Raw genomic sequence first — 20625 nt, forward strand, 5'->3', positions numbered from 1 at the left:
CGCAGCACCCACGGGTGGGCTGGCACCTCGGGGCGCCAGTGCTCCCAGTGCCCCCGGATCAGGCACGGGGGTGGGGGTTGTTTCACCCATGGGTGAAGCTCTGCTGAAGGGTCTGGAGGCACCTAAGCTGCGGGCGAGGGACGGGCAGGGCGAGGTGACAGCTTGCTGCGGCCGCTTAGCCCAGCGTCATAATTCTGCCGAGGGAGGAGGGCGGCCGCTGCCGCAGATGGCGGCTGTCAGAGATCTGGGTCAGGGCTGGGGCCCACCGCGGGACGGGGGGCTGCAGGGTGGGACGGGGCGCCCCGTAGGGGACGGGGAATCCCGGGGGTGCAGGGGTGCTGCGGGCAGGGGTGACGGAGCCACGCCGTGGGCAAGGATGAAGCCGTGTTGCAGGCAGGGGTGATGGAGCGGCGGTGCCGGCAGCGGGGATGGAAGGAGGTTGAGGCCAGGATGATGGAGCCGCGCTGCGGGCAGGGGCGATGGAGCCGTGATGGAGGCCGTGGGGATGGAGGCGTGATGCAGGCAGGATGATGGCACCGTGCCGCAGGCAGGGATGATTGAGGGGTGACCCCCCAGCCCCAGAATCACCACCACCAGCCCTCAGCAGGGACCTGCTGCCAGCACCCATCCCCTGGGCTGCAGATGGCAACGACACCCCTGGGGTCGCAGGCTGAGCCCCCCACCCCAGGAGGGACACGTGGGGCTGGAGACCCCCAGCTGCAGCCTGGTCCATCGCTGGGGACAACCTGGGCCCGGTGACGATGGCCGCCCACCATCCTCCTGAGCTGGGCAGGGGGGGTTTAGCGGCTAAAGCCCTCAAATCCCAAATTGTGCTGCCCTGTCACGGTGAGGGTTTAGTGGCGGTTGCGTAACCCTGGGGGCCACCTGGCCCCCACCCGCTGCGGCGTCAGCAGCCCCGGTCGGACGCCCCTCAGGAGGGGAAACCGAGGCATGGAGGTGCTTGGTGCCCACCACCGGGGCTAAGCCGCTTTGGGGGGGCCCCACCAAGCATCCCCCCTCCCTCCGCCATCAGGGCTGGTAATTAATTGCTTGGGGGCAGGGAAATTACCCCCCTTAATTACCACTTTTCGTTATTCCCCTCTAACCGCCTTAGCGAAGGGCTTATGCGCTTATAGGACCCGGTGGGTCCCAAGGAGGGGGGGATACATATGGGGGTCCCTACCCCGAGCCCCATCTCCCACCACCACCGCAATCTCAGCCGCGCAGTGCTGGGTGGGGGGGTACACGTGGTGGCAGGGTGACACCCCCACGGCGGCCCACGGCGGCTCACGGGGCGGGTGTCTTGGGTGTCGCGGGGTTTAGGGTTACAGGGCTGGGGCTCAGCACCTTTTTAATTCTTCATCGCGTGGCTGATTGATCCCCCCTCCCGCCCCGCGCAGACACTAAAGATTAAGAGGGTGACAAAGAGGCCGCTGCTTACACAGCGCCCGCCGCTAAGCTGCCTTGAAGAGAGCAAGGCGAGAGCCCCGCTGCCCGCAGAGCTGCCGGAGCACCCACTGCAGGGCCAGCCAGAGGGAAGGCAGAGGGAGAGGTCTGGAACGCCGAGTACGGGATGGCCGTGTCGCCGGCGGGGTCGGTGGTGAGCACTGGGCTGGATGATAGCCCCACGGGTAAGAGGTGGTGTTCTGCTTGAGTGGGTGCGGCACGGCGGGACGGCAGTCACCGGTGGGGTTGGTCTCTGAGATGGCTGGGGTCCCCATCATGGTGCTTTTCCAGGATGGATGGGGTCCCCATCATGGTCCTTCTCCAAGATATCCAAGGTTCCCATCATGGTCCTTCTCAAGGATAACTGGGGTCCCCATCGTGGTCCTTCTCCAGGATGCCTTGTGTCCCCATCACAGTCTTTCTCCAAGACACCCGGGAATGCCTATTGTGGTCCTTCTCCACGATGCCCAGGTCCCTATTGTAGTCCTTCTCTGGGATGCCTGGGGTCCCCATTGTGTCCTTCTCTAGGATGCCCAAGGTCCCCATTATGGTCCTTTTCTGGGCTGGGATGTCTGCAGTCTCTAGCCCCAACCTCTCCATCATGCCCATCATCATCATCACGGTCCATCTCCTGGATGCCCATGGTCCCTGGCCCTTCTCCAGGGTCCCCACAGTCCCCTTCTGTGACCCTTCTCTGGGATGCCCAACATCCCCAGCTGTGGCTCTTCTCCAGGACAGTTCCAATTCCTCATTGTGGCTCTTCTCTGGGATGCTTGGAGTCCCCTTTCTGGGACACCCAGTGTTCCCACCCCTAGGGGCACCGTTTCATCCCCTTGTAAAAGTCCTGTGAGAGCTCATCCTGCAGCATCCCAGGTGCTGGGGCATGGGGAGATGCTGAACTCTGCACGCAATGGAGTCCCCAGGGTGTCTCCGTCCATGTCCCTGGGCTGGACCAGCGGAGATGTAACACAGCCCATCGCCAGCGTGCTGAGGGGCAGCGGGGACTGGTGGGAGGGACAACGGACATCAGGGTGTTGCGAGTGCCCCTGAATGTGGTGGCTGCGCTCCCACAGGGCTGAGCCCGGCCCCCGGCAAGGCGCTGAGCCCCGTGCTGCTGTGCAAGGTGTGCGGGGATACCAGCAGCGGGAAGCACTATGGCATCTACGCCTGCAACGGCTGCAGCGGCTTCTTCAAGCGCAGCGTGCGCAGGAAGCTCATCTACAGGTGGGGACAAGGGTTGGGGGCTTCCCGGTGGGGCAGGGGCCGGGGAGATGGACACCCAGTACTGCAGGGACTGGGGGGGCAGGTATCCAGTGGGACAGGGACCGTGGGGATGGACACTCAGCAGGGCAGGGAGCCCAGGGAATGGGCACTCAGTGGGGCAGGGTTCCAGAGGATGGATGCTCAGTGGGGCAGGGATGAGGGGGACAGGCACCCCAGGGGGTAGGGACACAGGGGGACGCGAACCCAGGAGGGCAGGGAGCTGGGTGGGAGGTCCAGGCACCCATGGGGGCAGGACACCCATCAGGGTGGGGTATTCACTGGGAGAGGGCACACACGGAGGGGGGACAGGGTGCCCATGTGGGTGGGGCACCCACTGAACAGAGAACACCCACGGTGGGGAGGGGACAAGACACCCAGCAGGGACAAAGCACCCCCAGGACACAGTGCCCCTGGGAGCAGGACACCCCGAGGGACAGGACTCCCCTGGGGACAGGGGCTACCTGAGGGGCTGCAGCCAGGTGCCACCTCTCCCCACAGGTGCCAGGCGGGGACGGGGCTGTGCCCGGTGGACAAGGCACACCGCAACCAGTGCCAGGCCTGCCGGCTCAAGAAGTGCCTGCAAGCCGGCATGAACAAGGATGGTGAGACGGGTGGAGGGAACGCATGCCGACGGTTGGGGGAGTGGTGACAGCGGAGTGGCAGATACTGACGCCACCTTGTCCCCACAGCCGTGCAGAACGAGCGCCAGCCCCGCAGCACAGCCCAGGTCCGGCTGGACAGCATCGAGCTGGACGCTGAGCTGCCCCCTGAGCACGTGGCCACCACCCGTGAGGTCCCCCCGGCTCCCTGCCCGGCTCCCCGTGGTCCCGGTGCCACCGTCACTGTCACCTCGGGTCCCCGAGAGCCCACGCCGCCCACCAACCATCGCTTCATGGCCAGCCTGATGACGGCTGAGACCTGCGCCAAGCTGGAGCCTGAGGATGGTGGGTGGCTAGCGGTGGGAAGGGGATGGGTGGGGATTGTCCACATGGTCTGGTGACCACCAGTGTCCTCTTCCATCCCTGCAGCCGATGAGACGGTGGATGTGACAGGCAGCGAGCCAGAGCGGGTGGCCAGCGAGTACCAGGTGGCACCATATCCAGCGGCCAGCCCTGAAAATGTCTATGAGACCTCTGCACGTCTCCTCTTCATGGCTGTGAAATGGGCCAAAAACCTGCCCGTCTTCTCCAACCTGCCCTTCCGCGACCAGGTGGGGTTGGGGACCCCCATGGGGCATTGGGGAGCTCTGTATGGGGCAAGGGGGACTCCAAAAAAGGTGGGCAACCAGTGGGATGGGGATGGCTGGAGCATCCCCACAACATTCACCGCAGGGTCTTGGGGGTCCCTCCCGAAGATGCTCTTCAGCCCAACCAGCCGTGGTGGCTTCAGGTGCTCGAGGCTTTGGGGGTGACAGGGGTTTTTGGGGCTACCCCCTCACCCCAGGTGATCCTGCTGGAGGAAGCGTGGAGCGAGCTGTTCCTGCTCTGTGCCATCCAGTGGTCCATGCCCCTGGAGAGCTGCCCGCTGCTGGCTGTCCCTGAGCCAGCTGCTGGCAAGCTGCTGCCAGCCGCCCTGGACGTCCGGGCGCTGCAGGAGACCCTTGGCCGCTTCAAGGCGTTGGGCGTTGATCCCACCGAATTCGCCTGCATGAAGGCTGTGGTGCTCTTCAAACCAGGTGAGGGGACCCACCAGCACCCACCGCTGCCCGTCCCACTGTCCCTACCCCACCCCATCACCCCCTTGTCCCCACAGAGACCCGTGGCCTGAAGGACCCCGAGCAGGTGGAGAACCTGCAGGACCAGTCGCAGGTGATGCTGGGCCAGCACAACCGTTCTCACTACCCTGGGCAGCCTGTCAGGTACTGCCATCCCCACATCCCCACGGGTGATACTAGCGGTGGGGACGCCCACCCATGGCCACCGCTCTGGCCCCCAGGTTTGGGAAGCTGCTGCTGCTCCTCCCGGCGCTGCGCTTTATCTCCTCTGAGCGCGTGGAGCTGCTCTTCTTCCGCCGGACCATCGGGAACACCCCCATGGAGAAGCTGCTCTGTGATATGTTCAAGAACTGACTCCCTCCCCACCCCGAGGTCAACCAGCTTGTTTGTCACCCTGTGCTGGCACCCTGTCACCCCCCCCACCCCGGGATGCTGCAGGTGTGAAGGCGCCTGTGGTCCCATCTCCAGGGTGGTGGCTGACACCATGGGATGCTGCTGGGAGCCAAGATGTGGGACCAGCTTCACTGGGGACAGCTGGTGGCAGGGGGATGTCCCTGAGTGGCTGCCAGACACACCAGGAGCTCCTCCCTGGGGTGGGTACCTCCACAGGTGCTGTTCCAAACCCTGGAGGAACACATGGACCCAGGCAAAGCGCCCTTGCTGGGGCACCAGCACCCGTGGGGACCCGCTGCCACGCAGAGGTGACAGCAGCTCTGGGGTGACACTGGGCAGGAACAATGCCACTCCAGGGTGACCCCAGCCTAGGGGGTGACGCCCTCCAGAACCAGGTGTCCCCCCAGCCGCAATCACTCCCCCTCACTCGTGGGGCTCCCCAGCCAGTCGTCCCCGTGATCCCAGGGGACACGTGGTGAGAGACCCTCATCCCCGCATCCTGGGGGGTCCCGCTCTCCCCCCGCCATTTTATACTCCAAATAAAGAGGACTTTTGCAGCCAGCCTCTGCGCGCCGCTGAGTTGGGGTCCCCGTCCTCGGATCAGAGGTGGCAGTGGGATATTAATAAATCGGAATACAAATAAATTGAAAACAAATTATCTGAACATAAATAAGCTAAATATAAATAAGACCTGTATCAGTAAGCTGAATTAAATAATCTAAATAGAAATAAAATGAAGAGAAATAACGTGAATATAAATAAATTGAAAAGAAAGAATCTGAATACAAATAAACTGAAAATGAATAATCTGAATATAAACTAAATATAATCTGATTAGAAATAATCTGAGTATTAAAAAAATTAAAATAAATAATTTGAATATAAATAAAGTAAAAATAAATTCTCTGAATACAAATAAACTAAATATAAACAAGATGAATATAAACAATCTGAATTAAATACCTGGAATATAAATAAAATTAATAGAAATAATGGGAATAGAAATAAATTGAAAATATATTATCTGAATAGAAATAAACTGAAAATAAATTATGTGAATAGAAATAAGATTAATAGAAATAATTTGAGTAATCTGAATATAAATGATTTGAAAAGAATCTGAACAGAAAGGACCTGGGGTGGAGACCCGGAGCAGGACCGGGAGCCCGGCCGGCCGCCCAGCACCACACAGGGCGCCCAGCGCCAGGCGCTCCTCCCGGCAGCGCAGGGCAGGGGCCGAGCCGCGCGGCACAGCCACAGCGAGGATCTGAGGGAAAAAATGCACAAACTGCACTTTACAGACACCACGGCCTGATGGCAGAAGGAAAAAACACCCCCAAAATCCCCAAACCAGCCAGAGATTTGGGGGCTCGACAAGCGGCAGCATCCCCCACCAGAAATTCTTCACCTCCATAGAATTACACTTTTATTTCTCTTTTTTTTTTTTTCCTTTTTAAAACAATTTCTAGGGTGGATGACACAGGATAATATATCCTCTTACAATACAGACTTTGTTTTTAATTTACACGCAGCAGACTTATAAATTACTTAAAAAAATTTCCATTAAAAATAATAATAATAATAATTAACAGCCCACGGCCCCTCTCCTTTCCAGTAGTAAGTACATTCACGCTGCTCCGGAAAATCCAATTTTTTGCCTCAAAATCTGGCCCTTTGCTGGGGATGCACTGGGGTCCCCGGAACCCCCTTTTCCCCTGATTCCTGGGGGTCCAGCACTGACAACAAGTTCACCTCTTGCCAGGAGTTTGGTTTTTTTTTTTTTTATATATATGTATATGTTTCTTTTAGATTTTCTTTATATATATATACATACACACAAATACATTCTATATATAAAGAAATATATGTTCTATATATATTCTATATAAAAAGAATATGTATTTCTTTATATATATGTTTATATATATAAAGAAATAGAGATAAATATATATTCTTTATATAGGGGATGTATATTTCTTTTATATACTTACATATAGAGAAATATACTCTCTATATAAAGAAATACACAAATATATACAAAGAAGCGTATTTATACATATAGAAGAAATGTATTAATATATAAAGAAACAGATATTCTTTATATATAGTATTTTAATATATTTCTTTATATAGAAATATATAAAATATATACATAAAGAAATATATATTCTTTATATATTGCATATGTATATTTCTTCATATATATAATATATATAAGAAATAAAATACATAAAGAAGCATTCTTTATATATATTTTTATATATTTTTATTTATACAGAGAATGTATATATTCTTTTCTAAATATTTTTCTTTATATATAGAACATATTCTTTTATATATATATATATATATATATAAAAGGGAAATACAGATCTCTCTCAAAAGAAATATACACACATATATCTGGAGGTGCAGGCTAAGCCAGACCCGCTGTCCCTGCTGCTCTCATGCTGCCAGGGCGAGAAAATCGAGGATGAGGATGGAGCCCTTCCACCCGCCCTCCTGGCCGGGAGCCTGGCCCCTCTGAGGGGAATTCCGGGGTTTTAGACAAAGAGGCTCTCAAATGGCTGGGTTTGGGTGCAGCCGATTCCAGCACCGGGGGGTCTGGGGTGGTTCCCCAGGAGCTTTCGCCTTCATGGCCACCACTCGCCAGCGCACCTCGGGTCGGCCCCCGATCCCGTTTCCCCTGTGGGGGCAGGATGGTGACTTGGCCTTGCTCCGCTCCCAGGACGCGGCGCCGAGGTGGATGCTGTTCCCACACCCCCGCTCTCCCTGTGACACCTATCGCTTTCCCCTATTGAAAAAAAAAAAAAATTAAAAAAAAAAAAAAATAAAACCCCCAATAAATAAACTATCCCTCAAAAGAAACGGCCCTGTGGGCAGGGGGAGAGGGGACCAAAGGGCGGCTTGGCTAAACCCAGGGATGCCCAGCAAAACACAAAACACCCAGGAAATCTCAATTTTTCGGTATTTTCTCGCTTTTTGGTGGCATTTCGGGAAATGATGAGGCTCAACTTGTGACGCCCAGCCCAGCTGAAAGGACGGATCCAGCCTTTAACAATTTAATTAGCGCCCCAGGGCTTCTAATTTCACCTTTCCAGAGGTTTTCCGGTACCCGGAGCTTCTTCAGCGCCACCAACGACGCTATGATGTCAACAGTGACGATAAGGGAGGGATTAAGAGCCGAGTCATTAGCTAGCGTTGCTAATGAGTCCTATCATGGGCACCGCTTTTAAATCACGCTAATTACACCTCCAGGGATTTCTTGTTCAAAATAAAACTCAATGTCTAGAGCAAGGTGGTAGTGGCAAGTGATGGATGGTGACACCGGCGGTGACACCTGCAGGACAGCTCAGCTCATCGCTTCCCTCCTCCCCGGCCAAAAAATAATAATAATAATTAGAAAAAAAAAGTTCTGTCTGGGGAAAAATATTAAAAAAAATAATAAAAATATATATATTTACAACAAACTCCAGTAACTGGCATATAAACAAATATAGCTTCAAGTAGTCCTTGATTATTATTATTATTTTAATACTGATAGTCTCCAAAAAAAAAAAAAAAAAAAGAGGAAAGGTGGTTAGGTCACATTAAAAAAAAAAAAAGTTGATTTTTGGCAGATTTTAACGCGTTTCCATGCGCTTGGCGTTGGCGTGGATGAGGTGGTTAAAGCGCAGAGGGCTTGGCTGGCTGGAGCGGAGCCGGCACCGGCTCAGGATGCTCCCGTGGGATTTTTAGGCTTGATTTTCTCCTACCGACAGGTGACGGCGCTTCGGCACGAGGATTTCGCGGCACAATGCTCCGAGACGTGGGATGCTCTGAAGGGAAGGGCGCGGGAGCCGGCCAGTGCCCCTCCAATCCTGGTCCAAACCCCCCACCTGAAGGTCCCAACCCCTCCAAACCATTAAGGCCACCGTTAAAACCGTCCCCCACCGGCCCTTTTAAATTAAGAATTCATCTTCCTGGCATTAATGAGGAAGCTGTCAGGAGTGCTGCCAGTGCTGCCAACGGGGAAGGATGCTCCGGCATGCAACGTGTCCCCGGGGTGGAGCATCTCAGACCATGAACTCATTGCTCCCCAGGAGGACGAGGGGTTGGGCGGTGGCGCAGTCAGTCTCAGGGTTTCTCTTGCGTCCTCCCCCCGTCCCCCCATCCAGGGTCTCTTTGGTTTTCGGGGGGGAGGTTTTCACACTCTTCAGTTTCTGTTTGCCTTTCTCTGGGTTGAAGGTCCCACGGGTGGTAAACTGAGGCCGGTCCTCAGGGTAACGGAGAGGCCCCACAAAGCCCTCAGGGCTTGCCCGGGTTTCGGGGAGCTCACTGGACCCCCCTGCTCGGTAGAAAGGCGATTTGGAGTACATCTGGAAGCGCTTCCGGGGCAGGTGGGGCAAGCAGGAGGTGGACGATTGAGAGGAGGAGGAGGAGGAGATAGAGGCATCAACTGGGTCCACCGGGTCCGGCCGTGCCCTCGCGTGCCTTTGCAGCCGGCTTGGCCCCTCCGCCTTGGCGGGGCGCAGGGAGGTAAGTGCTACACTTCTCTCTAGGGAGGGAAGGACCACCGGAGGATTAACACCCTGAAACCACCCAGCATCTTGGCACCACTGCCTGGGGACATGTGCCACAAAGCCAGGACAATGTTCCTGGCATCTTGCTGGAGGCAGTATCACCCAGGACAATGCAGCAGTGCTGGAGGAGTGCTCACATCCCCACCAAACCCTGGGTGCTACCACTCACCTCCCCAAGTCCCCATGTTTTAACCCTTAAAACACCTCTTTACACTCATTTAAATTGCTATACATCAAGACCAGCCAGGGAAAAACAAATAAACCCTGTCCAAGCTACCAAAAAACCTGAGCAACCTGATCTAGTTGAAGATGACCCCAGGGGGGTTGGACTAGATGATCTTTGAATGTCCCTTCCAACCCAAACCACCCTATGATAAATTCAAGGATCTCTGGATTTACCCGAACGATCAGAGATGGCTCCTTCAGAGTCAAAGTTCAAATTTTCGGAGCTGTCGGCGGTGCCGATGGAGGCTTCAGACTCAAGGGTTTCATCATCGGAGGCACGAGGCTCCAGCGTCAGCATCTCGAACGTCAGCTCCTCCCTGCCAAAACCAACCCAGTCCCATTGACCCAAAAGGACCAAAAAGGTGGGGAGAAGAAAGGGATGTGCATATGCCAAGAGATCACAGAGGGATGTAGTCCTCCAAGCCACCCTGTGAGCAGCACGTCAACCATATGATGTCAAGCAACATCCATAGGTAACCCATAGCTAAGGGACATGGCTTGAATCCTTGGTCAGACTCACTTTTCCTTCTGCAGGCTCTCGATCTGCTCAGTCAGCACCTTCTCCTCCTGCTGCATGGCCACTTGCTGCTGCTCTGTCACCTCCATCTCCATGGCTTCCTCGCTGCTCATGGTCTCCTCAGGGACGTCTGTCACCGAGGGCAAGCGCACAGCAACAGGAGATGTTGGGCTGGGGTAGGCGGCGCGTCGCACGCGTCCTTTGCCCTGAAGAGAGACAACAGTGTCACCCCCACCAGCCAAGGTGACTTTGCAAACATCTCAGGTGCCAACCACACTGCTCTCCTAAGGAGTGAAGATGATGACCCCGGCCATCAGTCCTCAGTGCGCACCCAGGACCCTCCAAAATCACACTTCAGGCTGGGAGAGATACCAGAAGGACTTCACATGTTCAAGGAGGTGATGATGGAGGTTGTGAGGATGAAGGTGGTGGGGATAGCGCTGATGGACCAGCTACCAGCTGATGGACTAAGTGCAATTTGGACTTCAAAGCAAGCCCAGCTGGTGGCAGGATGGGTTTCTGCAAAGCCCACAGCACGTGCGATGGGAAGCTTGACCTGACAGGTGGCCGTGCTGGCTTTGGGTGGGAGCATCACCAGGGTTTTGATTTCAGGGCATCTGGCTCCTGCTTGATCTTTAGCCCACATCCAGCGCCCTTCCCTTGCCCACCCTTAGTATTTCCAGAGCATTACAAGGGTCTTCATCAACTCCTTCGGCAAATGGTAACTCACATCTAATTCCGTTGCCCATGCTCTGATCTCATGTACATGAGATCCACAAACCAAGACCACCTTCAATGGTCTGTTATGAGACAATAAATGTTAATTCTTGCACCTGCGGTTAAACAGGGAGATTTAATGCAGCAGTCCCTGCTGAAAAGCTCTGAAGAACCATCTATTTTTTTAATATTAAAGCCAGTGATGGAAAAGGACTCAAACGGGGATAGCATATATGGAGGAGTATTACACATGCAAGCTGCTTTAAGCTTTCAAGGACCAGCTCTCCAGATCTGCTCCACAGAGTAGAAGAAAAGATGGATTTTTGAGGATGAGGGACACATTAAAAAGCTTTTATCTTAACCGTTATCACAACCAGACACATCTCATCTTCTAAATTCAAGATCCTGAACCGAGCTGAGTTGTTGACCACCCTGAGTCCCATCGCTTGCTGCCCTCCTCCTGACAGCCGTCATCCCCACAATGAACCTGCACCTCCTTGCGGTTGAACAGTTGTTACAGTGCAGCTTGGACTGTTTAAACCCTGCAGCTGGGGCATCCTCAGGTCTTCCTGATAACCCATGTGGCCAGAGCAGGTTTGTAGGTTAAAGGAGCCTCCCTGGTCTCCTTTAAAAGTGAGATTTGCTCTATTTTACCCCTTTCATCTTTTAATGTCACATCTCAGAGACCTTTCTCCAGCTACAAAGCTGCTCCCGCACCCCAGTGTTCTCCTGACATCATCTTCTCATGAGGGCTCCTGAGTTGAGGTGCAGCTACCTGAATCCTATTAGCCAAAACCCCTGAGATCCCAAAGATCCCACTGGCTCGTGAACTTAAGCCCCTATGAGATGGTGTGCTTGCAAAACAGTATCAGGGGAGTACAGCTCAAATTTTGCTCTACTCTGTCTCCTGACCCTCGTGGATGGGAAGAAGCATCATGGGCTGAACCTAGTAGGAAGGGAAACAGCCCCACATGCATCCCCCAAAAACCTGCGGCTGCTTTTGTTGCCAGTTGTGGTCTTGCTAGGAACTCAAACTGAAGCTGGGATGGAGCTGGGGAATCCAGGATTTGCTGGACCCCTCCCAGTTCAAACCTGGGTGTCCTGACCTTGAGTTCAAGGTAGTGATGGTGCTCCTCCTCCAAGAAGGTGGAGGAGAAGATTGGATGCCTCATGGTCTCCAAGGCATCTGAGCTAGGGGTTTTATCCACCATCTCGAGATACAGCAGCACTGCAAAAGCAACTTGATGCTGAAACGCATCCTGAGTGAGCAGAAATTGGGGTGGGAAGGGAAGGGATGAGTCAAGTAAAACCAAAAAGAGGGAAGCACAGGATGGAAAAAGAAAACAGAAAAAAGTAGGATAGGGGAAAGGAGCGGAAAGTGTTTTTTTGAGGAGCTGCGTGCAGGGATGGCCAAGCGCCAGCTGTCCTGAACTCCTGCCACCTGGGGGACCTGCGGGAGAAACGGTGGCCCCGAGGAGCGGCACCCGCTCGGGGACAGGACAGGCAACATCACGGACAATGGCCGGTGGGACGAGGCTGGAATGAGCGGCGGTGACACACAACGGAGGGACGCGTCAGCTGGTGCAGGGCGCGTTGCAGTTAATACATACCGGGATTGAACTGCGGGTTATGCTCATAAATCTAACTGCAATTAGTACGGGTTTCTGGATTAGAGAGGAGATGAAAAGGAAAGCAGAAGGTTAGAGTGCACATGCCATCGCCCCTCCAAAAAACCCGTTTTCCTTAATTTTTGTTTCGGTTTTTTTTTTTTTTTTTTTTTTAAACTGGGATGAGTAGGGTGGGTCTGCAGCACTAGCCCCACAGTCTTGGGCAGCCCCTGCTTGGATTTCATCCCCAAAAAAGCAAGAGCAATGTGTCCCTGAGGACCACAGGAGGCAAGTTCAAGCAGAGAGGCCGCTCTGCTCCTTAGTCCAAGCCTGGAAAGACCATGCTGTGCCAAGTCTGTCCCTCTCCCGCAGCCCAAGAAGCCAAGCACAGTGTGCATCTGCAGCCCGCCAGCCCCCCAGGAAGCATGGAAGCTCAATGAGATGAGTTTGAGGCTCCCAAAAAGGCAGTGTGGGAGCAGGGAGATCCTTTAGGAAGCTCATTGTGGGTTCAGATAATGTCACTGAGCACAAAAAAGGATAGTCCAAGTCCCTCATGCGGTGCCATCAAGCCATTCAATGAAAGGCTTGACTCGACCCAGGACCAAACAAGCTCAAATGAAGGTGGAAACGTTGATCAGAAGTGCCTGAGCTGGAGTGACCATGTTTCCACAGACCGTTCCCACCTCCTTCTGCTTTGGTATGACTCCCTGCAAAGGAGAGGAGCCACCACTGGGCTGAGGGTCCCTGTCCTGGGGGAGATGGCGTGGGACATTGTGAGGGGTTTGGGAGGCTGGGATAAGCAGAAAATAAGGTAGGGTTGCTTCAGGGGCCAAGAGAGGACAGGAGGGAACAGAGACGGCTTTGGCATCTCACCATTGATCTGCGGATCAAGGAGAGGCGGCTCTTGGCTTTGTTCTCTGCAAACTCCAGGCTGTTGATGTCCTTGAGACGAGCCTTGTATTTGTTCATCTGCTCGATGACGATTAATTCTACGCAACTAAGGGGGGAAAAAAAAAAACACAAGAAGACAAAATGGGAAGAGGAAATGATTTTGTCTGACCTGTCTCTGTCTTACCTGAAGATCTACCCTGAAGATGAGAGAGAAAGCTCCAGCTGGAAACCGAAGTGTCGTGGAAATTCCCCTAAAAGAGTGTTAATGGGCCAGGGATGGATCAAGGAACTTGGACTAGAGAAATTGAAGACCCTCACGGATCCCACTGGAGAAACTCCTCCCTATAAGAGGAGTCAAGGAGATACAAACCTGGGAAAGGCAGGTTGCTTCCAAGCCACAAATTCAGACTCACTTGCACACAGTAATGCTGCAGCAAGCTTGTTCAGCTAAGCTGACTGTTTAATGCTGTCAGGAGTGTGTTTCGGGGAAAAAAATAATCCTTTCCACATAATAATTAGATCAGATATTGGGAAAAATTTCTTCACCAAAAGGCTTGTCAAGCATTGGAACAGGCTGCCCAGGAAAGTGGCTAAGTCACCATCCCTGGAGGTATTTAGAAGATGTGTAGATGTGGGACTTAAGGACATGGTTTATTGGTGGACCTGGCAGTGCTAGGTTAACAGTTGGACTTGATGGTTGGTCTTTTACAACCTAAATGATTCTATGACTCTCTAAAATTAGAGGATGTGCTATAGCTAAAGTCTAAGGAAGAAGCTACAAAGAAATCCCATTGAAGGACAAGTGCTCGTACCAGCTGGGTCTCTGAGCTTGTCCTGGTCTTCAAAAATTTTAATACTTAGTGGAGGTACAACCGCCTCTTTCAGAAGCCCATCCCTTCACCGGATGTCTTCCATTATTACCATTGTCTCCATTACATATTTTTGAATCTATTTAATGCAAGCCAGACTGAATTTGGGCAAGTGTTTCACTTTTTACTCAGTAAAATCTTTTCAATTATGTCATAGAATCATAGAATGGTTAGGGTTGGAAGGGACCTTCAAAGGTCATCTAGTCCAACCCCCCTGCAAGGAGCAGGGACATCCCTGACTAGATCAGGTTGCTCAGAGCCTCATCCAGCCTGGCCTTGAACGCTTCCAGAGATGGGGCCTCCACCACCTCTCTGGGCAACCTGGGCCAGTGTTCTATAACCCGCATCGTAAAAAATTTTTTCCTAATTTCTAATCTAAATCTACCCCCCTCTATTTTAAAACCATTACCTCTCGTCCTATCGCTACAGTCCCTACTAAACAGCCTCTCCCCATCTTTCTTGTAGGCCCCCTTGAGGTACTGGAAGACCGCTATCAGGTCTCCCCGGAGCCTCCTCTTCTCCAGGCTGAACAGCCCCAACTCTCTCAGCCTGTCCTCACAGGAGAGGTGCTCCAGCCCTCTGATCATCTTCGTGGCCCTCCTCTGGACCTTCTCCAACTGGTCCTTCTTGTGCTGGGGGCTCCAGAACTGGACACAGTACTCCAGGTGGGGTCTCACCAGGGCAGAGTAGAGGGGGAGAATCACCCCCCTCGACCTGCTGGCCACGCTCCTCTTGATGCAGCCCAGGATGCGGTTGGCCTTCTGGGCTGCAAGGGCGCATTGCCTGCTCATGTTAAGCTTCTCATCCACCAGCACTCCCAAGTCCTTCTCCTCAGGGCTGCTCTCAATCCATTCCCCGCCCAGCCTGGATTTGTGCCTGGGATTGCCATGACCCAGGTGCAGGACCTTGCACTTGGCCTGGTTGAACTTCATGAGGTTGGCACGGGCCCACCTCTCCAGCCTGTCAAGGTCCCTCTGGATGGCATCCCTCCCTTCCAGTGTGTCGACGGCACCACACAACTTGGTGTCATCGGCGAACTTGCTGAGGGTGCACTCTATCCCACTGTCCATGTCGCCGACAAAGATGTTGAACAGGGCCGGGCCCAGCACGGACCCCTGAGGGACGCCACTCGTGACCGGTCTCCACCTGGACATCGAGCCGTTGACCACCACTCTCTGAGTGCGGCCATCCAGCCAACTCCTTATCCACCGAGTGGTCCGTCCATCAAACCCATGTCTCTCTAGTTTAGAGAGAAGGATGTCGTGCGGGACAGTGTCAAAAGCTCTGCACAAGTCCAGGTAGATGATGTCAATTGCTCGTCCCTTGTCCACCGATGCCGTCACCCCGTCATAGAAGGCCACCAAATTGGTCAGGCACGATCTGCCCTTGGTGAAGCCATGCTGGCTGTCACCAACCACCTCCTTGCTCTCCATGTGCCTTAGCATGGTTTCCAGGAGAATCTGCTCCATGACCTTGCCAGGCACAGAGGTGAGGCTGACCGGCCTGTAGTTACCCAGGTCTTCCTTATTCCCCTTTTTAAAAATTGGGGTTATGTTCCCCCTCTTCCAGCCATCGGGGACCTCACCAGACCGCCACGACTTCTCAAATATGATGGCCAGTGGCTTGGCAACTTCATCCGCCAGTTCCCTCAGGACCCGTGGATGAATCTCATCAGGACCCATGGACTTGTGCACCTTCAGGTTCCTCAGATGATCCCGAACCTGCTCTTCGAGTACAATGGGCAGTTCTTCATTCTCGCAGTCCCTGCTTGCACCTTCTACAGCTTGGGCGGTGGGACAGGAACTCTTGTCGGTGAAGACTGAGGCAAAAAAGTCATTGAGAACCTCAGCCTTCTCCATGTCCTGGGTAACCAGGACACCAGTTCCCTTCTGGAGGGGGCCTACATTTACCCTGGACTTTCTTTTGTCCCCTACGTACCTATAAAAGCTCTTCCTGTTACATTTTATATCCCTGGCCAGATTCAGTTCTGCCAAATACCTTGAAATAGGCAGTATTAATATTGCTGCCTACAAAACAAGCTCAACTTCTCCACAAAAAAACCTGGGACAATTAAGTAAGAATAAAGACCTGCTTGCCATAAATGGGATTAACAATAAAACCACATCATCTCAAGCTCCACCTTTTCCTGCTGAGATGTGCTGGGCAGGAGAGTGCAGAGAGCTTGTTTTGGAGCAGAAGTTGATCTGCTCTTGTGGATCCTCCATCGCTTAAAAATCCCTGTTCAACAACCTTGTGGGGATTGAGAGAATATGAAACATCTTCATGAAGATGCATTTAATAGGTGTTTATAATTTCCATGCTAAAGCTCTCTACTCTTGAGCCATATGGCCGTACTAAGGGTTATCAAGACATCAGTGGTGGCATGGCAATGGTTATGGAGCTGGATGATCCAGCTCCACGTTCTTACGTGGTTGTTTTACTGATGTCCTGAACACTCTGCAGTGGGTCTGTTGTATCGGGGCAGCGGAGGATGCAGGGAGCAAAGACGATGGCCAAGGCATTAGCTGACATTCGATTGGTCTCTTCTTGGAGGGCAATCCTAAAAAAAAAAAAAAAAAAAAAAAAAAAAAAAAAAAAAAGATTAAAAGATAAGTCAGAATTGAGGGCACCTCCTCTTCACTTCTTCCACATGGCCATGGATGAACAGAGGAGATGACTCTTCTACAGTGCAATCTTGCTCTGCTAGCAAGCGTGCTGCTCTGCCCTCATATTTGCTCTGCTCGATGGAGAAAGCCAAACCTGAAGACTTCTCAGGTGTTCCCAAGGCAAGCAAACAGCTGTCATTTTCCACCCAAAAAATGTGTCCCTGCAGTGGCAAGAGGTACCATGGACCCACAGGAACCAAGAGCAAAGTGCTGTGAAGGTTGCTTATCAATATGAACACCATTTGGAGAGACAGCTCCGGGGCCACCTCCTGGGAGACACAATAGACCTGAAAGCTCTTCCCTTTCCTTTGCCTACCTGCTTTCGGTCTCAGCTGTTTCGGTATGAAAGATGCCCGAGCATCCTCCCCTCGCCCGTTGCTGAAGCTGCCCCAGCGCAACGTACCTCACCAGGTGGAAGATGAGACGCTCCAAAGTGCTGAGATGGGTGCGGGAGAGTTGGTCGATGACTGAATACACTCCCCGCACCGTCTCCTTCCTCTCCTGGAGGCCTTTGGAGAAAGCACCAGCATTTAGGGGCGGCTTGTACTTCCTCGTATTTAAAATGATACCTTCTTATTGCTTGCTTACTTTTACTACTTAAAAGATGGATCTTATGGTTAATGGTTTGGGCTGAAATCTGCCAAATGGTGATGTAAATTGATGCCACCAAAGGTGAGATCAAACTGCCCATGGCTTTACGCAAAAAAATCCCCTTATAGCCAAAAAACCCCAGACTTTAAAACCAGGTAAATACAATTTGGCAAAACCAGCTGGTTTTGGGCCCAAAGAGTAAATATAAAGTTTAACACTAAAAGCAGCCACAGTTTCCCTCTGCCACAGGAAGGGTATAGCGAAGGAGGCTCCTTACCCATCGCCCGCAGAAACTCCTCGTAGAGCTCAAAGGTCATAAGAGGGTTGGGTAGATCTCGGAGCCACTGCTTGAACACGCTGGCGATGACATGGATGTTGTAGTCATCTAAATTTACATTATCAATGTCTGGGTTTGTGAGCAGTTGAGGGGAAAAAAAAACAAAACCAAGAGACAACAATTAATATGAAGCCGTTAGTGAAACCAGGGCGTTGGACTAGATGACCTCTAAAGGTCCCTTCCAATGCAAACCATTCTATGATAAGCTACTCCTCTACGACAGAAAATTTAATGGCAAGAAATCCAACACTTGATTTCAGCCCCATGTGTTAAAATTAGAGAGAAATGTGTTTTCCAGGGCAAGCAACCTTAGGTGGCACCAGGACTTCTTTTCTTGTTGGCATCAATTGCATTTTCCCCAACTAGAATTACTTTTTTCATGTATTGCACCTAAAAAAGCATGAGTTGGTGACTTGAGCTTGGTTGGAGATGTGAAAGCATCACTTGCACAGCCTGCAGTTGGGGAAGGCAAGACTGCTCCCTTGTTTCACCCTGATGAAACAACCCACCTTCCTACACCCAACCTTGCTGTTGCAGACATTTTTCTCCCCATGTGTTTGTTTTTTTTTTTTTCCCCAATCCTTTTACCTGTATCGAGTCCTTGCCGCAGCTCCTTGATCTTGTTGGTAGACCCTGATTTTCTGTATATGCCCTCTGTGTATAGCCCGTGCATTTCAATGTAGTTGATGAGCTTCTCCACCAGCACCGGCACCGCTCGCTCCTCACTGGTCAACCGGGAGAGCTCCACGCCAAACTGCCGAGATGAGAGCTCGGGGTCGTACTGAAGAGGAAAAGGGAAAAAAAAGAGTTTTAAAATGCTTTTATAGGAAGCAATGTTGGTGCAGACCTTGGATGCAACTGCTATTCAAACTTCTTCAGCTGGTCCAAGAGACCTGCAAGTCTACAGAAGCCATAAGCAAAGGAAGGCAGGACAGCCAGCAACATCTTGCAATGCTAGATCGGTCTCTGGGCATGCACCTGAAGTCATAAATGTATGAATTTTCTTTCTTTAACCACCCCACTGTAGTTATATTCTCAGCCCAGCAGAGTCAATGCAGCTGGGCATGGTCCTCCTCCACCTCTTGCCCCTCTAGTACCATCTCCAGGGATGATTTCACCGCCCAAAGAGGAAGCACAAAGCAGAACAGGTAAATCTGAGTCTCGGGTACTTAGATCAACTTGCAGCATTGGAAATTACAAAATGTCTGTGAACAAACATGATGCCAGAATAAGTGCATGAAAAACCAATCTCCATCTGTTGGGAAAGACCCTTTTGCCAGCTACAAACGCTCACTGCAGAGTTGATATTTGCCAAATCCAAATGTGAACAAAGTCCTCCTGAATGGGAGATTCTGGATGGGAAAAGTTAAGACGATCTAATTAAATTTTGATACAAATGTGTGGCCCCAGCAAAAGGAACACGAAAGGGCACACACTGCAATCTAGTCATCAGCAAGACGGTGGCGACCATGACACAGGTCACAGCTCCTCTTATAACCACTCCTGCATCTTTGTTTTTCCCATTCAATGTCATCTTTTCATCAATCTTGTCAACTTTATGAGATGATGTGGGGAAGTGTCCATGCTGTTTCATGCTCTAGAGAAAAAAAACACCCCAGGAACACGTGGTCTCAGCTATCAGCTGAAATTCATCATCTGTTGTTCAACCAGCCTGCTGGCTGCTAAAACCATCAGCAAATGCAATGCCACAAAACTCACGTGCCACTTGAGTAAAGTAGCTAGCTCACTAAACTGCTATTCAAGTCAAGTAGCTCTGAGATGAGGACCAAGCATGAGTGAAAGCAATCCTATGGCTATCGAGCTTGGCATTTGCTCAAGTCCACCACAGATCTGGAGAAACAGATCCAGTCTGGGACAAGGCTAACAGTTACAAAATCAACCGTTGCCAGAAAATAAAGACCTCTTTCTCAAAACATACTGGAGAGTTTGTGGCTCCCTGTTGCTGAAAGCAACCCTAAAAACATTAACCCACCAAGCACAAAGAAGCCAGAGCCTTCCTAGAGAAGGACCTCCAACTGCCCAAGTGCAATGCTACCATGGAGACATGGTGAACTCACTTCCTTGAGTACAGCACAAAAACTTCCTTATGCAGAGAAACTCCAAGAAACGAGAAGGGTCCAAGCATCTCTGAGCTTCTCTGAAAAAACAATAATCAGATATCTTGTTGAACTTCCCAGATCTATAGAGCAGAAATTTATATGAGGTGCTTCCAACTCTTGCAGAAATACTGTCAGAAAGGGAAAGAGCGCAGCAAAAATACTATATCAAAGCAAATATATTTAAAAATAAACTTATTCAATGTATATATTCAGATTATTTCTTGGGAAAAATGTAATTATGCAGCTTTACGGAGGCTGTATGACTATGAAGGCTGCTCTTCCCCAGGAAGCCTCCTACAAGCAGCTGATAAAGCTCTGCACACAGTATTATTCTGGCTCTATTATCCTTTTTTTGGGGCACAAAATAAACTTTAAAAAAACCCACCAGATCTTGATGACTCATTGTTAGCCAGGGCGACATGCTGCATTCATTCACTGTCCTCCATACCCTTAAACCCAGCACACAATATTTAATTCACCTCTAAGGCGCATGGTGAGCACTTGAGCATTCTCCACCCACCCTTCTTTGCTCAGCTGTAGCGCTGCCGCAGTTTGGGGACCACGCTGTGAGCCTGAGCAGGGACCAGCGGAGTTAATAACTTGTATTTCCAATAATAACCCCATGTTTAAGAATAATCCCACATTTCCAAGTCCTTAAAAGCTGTAAAACGAGGCAACTCTCTATTATTCAGCATGGTTACAAGGCA

The 20625-nt window shown here is 51.6% G+C and overlaps 2 protein-coding genes across 4 annotated transcripts in view; one reads left to right on the forward strand and one right to left on the reverse strand.

Annotated features, from left to right (window-relative positions):
• The first annotated feature begins 1573 nt into the window (after positions 1 to 1573).
• NR2E3 (nuclear receptor subfamily 2 group E member 3) lies at positions 1574 to 4777 on the forward strand. Its single transcript, XM_086757202.1, has 8 exons — positions 1574 to 1631; positions 2520 to 2670; positions 3208 to 3311; positions 3399 to 3653; positions 3738 to 3919; positions 4153 to 4384; positions 4462 to 4567; positions 4645 to 4777. Exons 1-8 carry the CDS (start codon positions 1574 to 1576, stop codon positions 4775 to 4777), a joined length of 1221 nt encoding a protein of 406 aa, XP_086613328.1.
• A 3087-nt stretch (positions 4778 to 7864) lies between these two features.
• The window catches only part of MYO9A (myosin IXA), a 183755-nt gene continuing 170994 nt past the window's right edge, over positions 7865 to 20625 (reverse strand). For 2 of the 3 annotated variants that reach the window (XM_086757146.1, XM_086757145.1), the window contains exons 36-43: positions 18387 to 18579; positions 17739 to 17867; positions 17274 to 17379; positions 16633 to 16764; positions 13318 to 13441; positions 10124 to 10326; positions 9778 to 9920; positions 7865 to 9353 (exon numbers count right to left, since the gene is read on the reverse strand). In XM_086757146.1, coding sequence (XP_086613272.1) covers positions 8872 to 9353; positions 9778 to 9920; positions 10124 to 10326; positions 13318 to 13441; positions 16633 to 16764; positions 17274 to 17379; positions 17739 to 17867; positions 18387 to 18579 — 1512 coding nt within the window. In that variant the 3' untranslated portion in view covers positions 7865 to 8871. Of the gene's footprint in view, positions 9354 to 9777; positions 9921 to 10123; positions 10327 to 12447; positions 12502 to 13317; positions 13442 to 16632; positions 16765 to 17273; positions 17380 to 17738; positions 17868 to 18386; positions 18580 to 20625 lie in introns of all 3 variants that reach the window. The other variant, XM_086757144.1, reaches the window with a different exon arrangement.

The sequence above is a fragment of the Chlamydotis macqueenii genome, chromosome 12, assembly GCF_036417535.1.
Source record: "Chlamydotis macqueenii isolate bChlMac1 chromosome 12, bChlMac1.mat, whole genome shotgun sequence".
Taxonomy (NCBI): domain Eukaryota; kingdom Metazoa; phylum Chordata; class Aves; order Otidiformes; family Otididae; genus Chlamydotis; species Chlamydotis macqueenii.

Bases quoted from the DNA above. Each gene is read 5' to 3' on its own strand.
- NR2E3 (XM_086757202.1), top strand. From the start codon at position 1,574: ATGGCCGTGTCGCCGGCGGGGTCGGTGGTGAGCACTGGGCTGGATGAT. The intron at 1,632-2,519 runs GTAAGAGGTGGT...GCGCTCCCACAG, and splicing joins GCTGGATGATAGCCCCACGG to GGCTGAGCCCGGCCCCCGGC. The intron at 3,312-3,398 runs GTGAGACGGGTG...TTGTCCCCACAG, and splicing joins AGCCGGCATGAACAAGGATG to CCGTGCAGAACGAGCGCCAG.